The sequence below is a fragment of the Puccinia triticina genome, chromosome 14A (genome assembly GCF_026914185.1).
Source record: "Puccinia triticina chromosome 14A, complete sequence".
Lineage (NCBI taxonomy): Eukaryota > Fungi > Basidiomycota > Pucciniomycetes > Pucciniales > Pucciniaceae > Puccinia > Puccinia triticina.
Window position 1 is genome coordinate 4,478,299 of NC_070571.1, and position 5,154 is coordinate 4,483,452.

At 51.6% G+C, this 5,154-nt stretch overlaps 1 protein-coding gene across 1 annotated transcript; it reads left to right on the plus strand.

Annotated features, from left to right (window-relative positions):
- Nucleotides 1–1,003: 1,003 nt before the first annotated feature.
- PtA15_14A397 (uncharacterized protein) lies at nt 1,004–2,618 on the plus strand (the record flags this gene model as incomplete). The annotated part of the gene is made up of 6 exons (XM_053163108.1): nt 1,004–1,143; nt 1,213–1,289; nt 1,351–1,493; nt 1,557–1,751; nt 1,819–2,216; nt 2,318–2,618. 6 exons carry the CDS (start codon nt 1,004–1,006, stop codon nt 2,616–2,618), a joined length of 1,254 nt encoding a protein of 417 aa, XP_053027068.1.
- Between the last annotated feature and the right edge of the window lie 2,536 nt (nt 2,619–5,154).

Genomic DNA, 5,154 nt, shown 5'->3' on the forward strand with positions numbered 1-5,154 from the left:
AGAACTCTATTCTTTTGGCAGGACATTGAATGCACAAATGTTCTGGGTTAGATGGAGACGCAATAGTGGGGTTGTGTTGCGTGTGAGTGATTTACATTGAATTCCAAAAGAGACATCCTTGATTTGACAAGCTTCACAAACACAGGATGTGGATCACCAGATATCAAAAGTTTGGAATTCATTTGAACATGCTCACCCTTCAATAGCTCACAAGCTTCTGCAATCAACTGGTTCACATTCCTGAAATGTTGTTTCATTCATCGATTTGTTCCCATAGTTTGCTTTTGGTCAACTTAAAGCTGTCTCACCCCAGCTCAAAAGTTGACCAATCAACAATGCTGTGGGAATGCTCTCTTTTATTCGATTTTTCCTTTCTATTCATTAGGGGTATCCAAAATTTGAGCCGCATAGCATCTGAGTTTGTTGAAAATAGATCTTGCAAGCAACCTGGATGATATTAATAAATGGCACTGTCCTTTCAGCATTGGCTCAAATGTTCTCTCCAAATTCGTGAATCAAGCAAACCTTGAATTACTTTGAAATACTCTTCATCCATTTCTAGATCAGTTGTTAGGGGTTTTTCTTTCTCTTTTATATCTGCATAGTGGTGATTCCCAAAAATGTTCTGAGCTGTTTGCTACTGTCATCCATTATCAGATGAGTCTGGCTTTTTCCTTGCAAGAAGTTTTTGCGGTATGGACGTGTTTCGGCTGGGCAGATGGTTTATGCGGGTGGTCCCCATGGAGATCAGGCGTGTCCGGCGAGGCTGAGGGTGTTTAATTGGGGAGTGTTTTGTGGTGTTTTGGGGTGTTTTGGGGTGTTTGAGGGGCAGTGGGCGGGTTTCACAGCACCCGCCATCCTCAGGCCAGCCCAGCCCAAACCCAGCACCACCCCAGCCACCGACCACGAACCACCTCGAAAACCGAAAGCAGCCAGAACGATGACAAAACCCACCCCGAGCTAGCACACATCCCACCCCCAACCACCCCAGAAACGAACGCAGATGAGCCATCCAGCCCAGCACTACCCGCCGCCCACCCTCCCCGACTCCAAGAGCGCCGCCTCCGACTCCTCGCTCTCCAAAACCAGCTCGTCCTTCCGCCACAGGACTTTCCACACCGCATTCGGGCCCCTCTCTGTAAAGTAAACACCCCCCCACACACACCCTCGATCCTGCCGAACCAAGACTGACACACCCTGTTAATGCTGCAGTAACTTCCTGCGCAAAGACTGGATCAAGTACTATGTCTTCCTCGTCCTCCTGCTCATCGCCATCGCCGTCGTCGCCAGTTGAGTCCCTCTCCCAGCCCCCGCCGGAAACAGCAAAGCTGACAGCCCCTCGTGCGCCAGTTTACCACCACCAGATCGTCATCGCCCTGCACCCGTTCGTGCTCTCGATGCGCAACCTCAAAATCAACGGCGTCGAGGTGGGCTGGCTGATCCCGGTCGCCGTGCTCTTCATCATCTCCTTCCCGCCCCTCTTCGGCCACGAGGTACGCCCCGCCCACACCCACCCACACTGCTTACAAACAAACTGACCACTAGACAAATATCAGATCGTCATCATCCTGTGCGGACTCGTGTGGGGTCTGTGGCTGGGCTTTGCGATCGTCTGTCTCGGCACCCTGCTGGGCGAGCTGGCCAACTACTGGACGTTCAAGTACGCCTGCTCGGGCCGGGCGGCCAAGCTGGAGAAGAAGGACCTGAACTACGCCTGCATGTGTGTCGTGATCCGGGAGGGCGGCTTCTGGGTAAATCCACCTCTTCCATCCCTGACAGAAAGAGACTGACGAGAGAGAGCGGGGGGGTGGATCACAGATTGCGTTCTTAGCTCGACTGTCGGCGATTCCCGGCCACCTAGTCACCCCAGTGTTTGCGACGACGGGGATGTCGCTGACGATCTTCACAGCCGCGACGGTGCTCTCGATGCCGAAGCAGCTAGCGGGGGTTTATCTGGGCACGCTGTTCAACACCTCCTCGTCGACGGAGGAGCAGCAGGGGGGCAAAGGCTCGAGCGCGGTGAAGTACTCCGTGCTGGGGCTCACCTTCCTGGTCACCGTCGTCGCCGCACTGTACATCTACAAGAAAATGGCCACCGCAAGGGCCGCCGTCCAGCGCGGGCCCGCCGCCCCGCTGCCCCTGCACCGCCACCCCGACTCCCCGTCTCTCGAGCACGCCGGCTTGCGGGACACGCGCGCCTACGAGCATGCCCCCTCGTTAGCTTTCTCCCCCGAGCCCTCCGCTTGTAAAACCCCCCCACCCCGTGTGTCCCTTTGTGTGACTCAAACTGACGCCTTTCGATGCTTGCTCTACACAGACCCCACCCCGGCCCCCGCCCGTCCGCCTCCTCCGAGTATCTAGGCCCGCGCCCCGGAAGCCCCGCCGGCTCCGACGACCCGTGCAACCCGTTCGCCGACCCCCGTCCCGCGCCTCGCCGCCCCCAGAGCCCCGGCCCGAGCCCGGCCGCCGAGGGCCCGCTGCCCTGGCCGCCCTCCGCCCCCGCGTCGCCCGCCCTCCCCTCGCCCGACCCGTTTGTCGACCCGCCCTACCTCCCCATCCTTCCCCGCCACTCCGAAGGCTCGCCGCCGTCTCATTACCCCCCAAGCCGCCGCTTCTAGCCACCCCCCGCGCTCTCGCCCCTTCTTGTCGTCCGCCGTGTATCCCGACCATCCATCTGTGTATATCCTCCACCCATCCTCCGCTCTCCCCGCCTATCGTTATCGCTAATTTATCCCCGCCCACATCCGTCCTCCCCCCCGCCGGCCGTGTTCTTGAACTACTTCCGCACTCTTGTCTTGAACTATATACATATACTACGAAGAAAACAACACCAGAAACACGCTTTGTAAGGGTCCTGGAAGATGCTGCGGCTGCTGCTGTGTGTGTGTTTGTGTCTGCCGGGGAGGGGGCGCAGGGTTGTGTGGCTGCCGCGAGAAGACGGATAAGGAAAGGCAGGGCTGTGGAGAGCGGGGGACGTCTATCGGCTTTGGACTGAGCCCCTGTGCCCGGAGGCGCGGCCGCCAGAGGGGCTGAACACCCGCAATAGCCCAGCAATATCGCCCACATAAGCGCCCTACAAGCGGGTCGTGGAGGGCCGCTTGTGTGCGCCAACCCTTCCATGTCTTGCGAAGCATGGGGTTGTGCCATCCCCGGCTTTGGCAAGCACCGTGAGCTCTGCCAGGGCGGCGCGGCCGTCCAGGGCCATAACATGCTCCTGTCTCAAACACCCGTGCAAGGCTGCTGGGCCTCACCGACACACCGCCCAGGCCGATACATGTTGCTTCAGCCGCCAGGCGCCATGACAAACCATTCAAATACTGGAGCGAGGAACCCGTCGGGCCTGCCAGCAATTCTGGAAATAAACGGGCTGGGAATGAGAGGGGTCGTGGCGGCATCGCCGTATAGGGCTGTGCGCGTTAGTGCGGCTTCCAGGCATGCAAAATCCGGGCAACTAGGGCGGCAACAACGGTGCGCAAGTGCGATGTGACGAACAGGGCCGATTTCCCACTCAAAGAACACCAAGCAGTTCCCACAACACTATCTGTGCACACACGCTATTGCGAGGGGATTGCAGACATGTGATTCTTCATGAGCCTGGCTAAAGGGCTGGATAAATGAGGCATGCAGACAAGTGAGGAAAAAGGAAAGAGGAAGCGGGAAACTCCAGCACCCAATCATACCCAATGGAAATTGGAATCTGGTCTTTTGATCACAGTGCTTGGTGGATGAAAGCATAGTATAATAGTAATAAGAAGGAAAGTAAAAGTTTTTTTTTTTTTTGATAAATGAAAGATAGTGCCACAGATGCTAAAAAGATGTTTATAGGTTTTTTGAATGTTGGGAAATAAGATGGGTTCAACAGAAAATAAATCCAGTGAATCTACATGATGACAGGTGCTTCAGAGATGAACTTGTACTCCTCAGTAAAACTGTTCCACATATTTCTCAAGTGCTTTGTATATTTAACTTGTATTTCCTGTTATCCAGAAAATGACCAGCCAACCATTCATCTCTGAGACTCCTTGAGATGAGTAGAAATTGCTTACAGTGGGGTTGGGCATGTAATTTTTGAGAACTCTCTCACAAACATCAAGAACTCTTTTTAAGTTTTTTGCATCCATGAGAACCAACTCTTTGTTTAATGTGCTGCAAGTGGGACATTCAGCTGAATGCCTTTCACGTTCAGCTGCACAATCTTCATGAAGAAGGTGGTTGCAAGTTGGCCATGCTTTGACTGGAAAAGTCAACTCTTTTGTGCAATATTTGCATTTTTCACCTTTTTTCCACTTGACCTATGATAAGAAGTTCCAGCTTTTTGCATATTCTTAAATAGTTCTTCTTCTCCCTGATGTTATTCAAAAATAATCACTCACATCCTTTTTGTCAATGGGTGTAATGGGGGTGAGTTCCAAACCTTCACCCTTGGCAACTGCATCATCCAGGGCAGTAATGATCAAAGGTTTATTCTTGTTTTCATCCTGTGAGACCCCACACCCATGGCCCAATTAAATGAAAATTATTTTATTTATTCATTTCATGACTGTGGCAACCTAAGGAAATCACTCACTGGAATTCTTTTAAGCGCAGAATTCATTTCAAAAAATAGTTCAATAAAAAGTGAGTCTGCTCAAAGAAGAAAATTCAGCTAGACATTTGGATGTAGGGGTTCAAAGTTTGCCAAAAATTCACCATCATCCTTTACCAGTTCTGAAGTAAGGATATGATAAATAGGGAGTTCCTCTGAGCTAAGCCCAGCTGGCGCAATAAACTAGACAAAGGGAAAAATTTCAGTATTTTTGGCTTCCTGAGCAGTGAAAACCAAGAACATCAATTTCGGAACTCACTGGTTGAAGGCTGTGTTGTACTGTCATGATTGATTCAGAATATGCAGGTGAAATAAGACAATTCAGTTTGAGTCTGATGATATTCAGGCTTTGTTTGGAGCCAATATAAATATAGGTGATATAATCATTGGTTAATTCAATGAAAACTACAAAATTCAACATAAAGCCTCCAAATATTTTTTCTAGGCAACCTACAATACTGGTCTCTTCAATTATGAAGTCAGATTCAACTGATTCATCCATATTCAGTACTGTAGTACCATTATATCGCTTTTGACCAAAACAAAGCAATATGTTGGTATTATGGTGC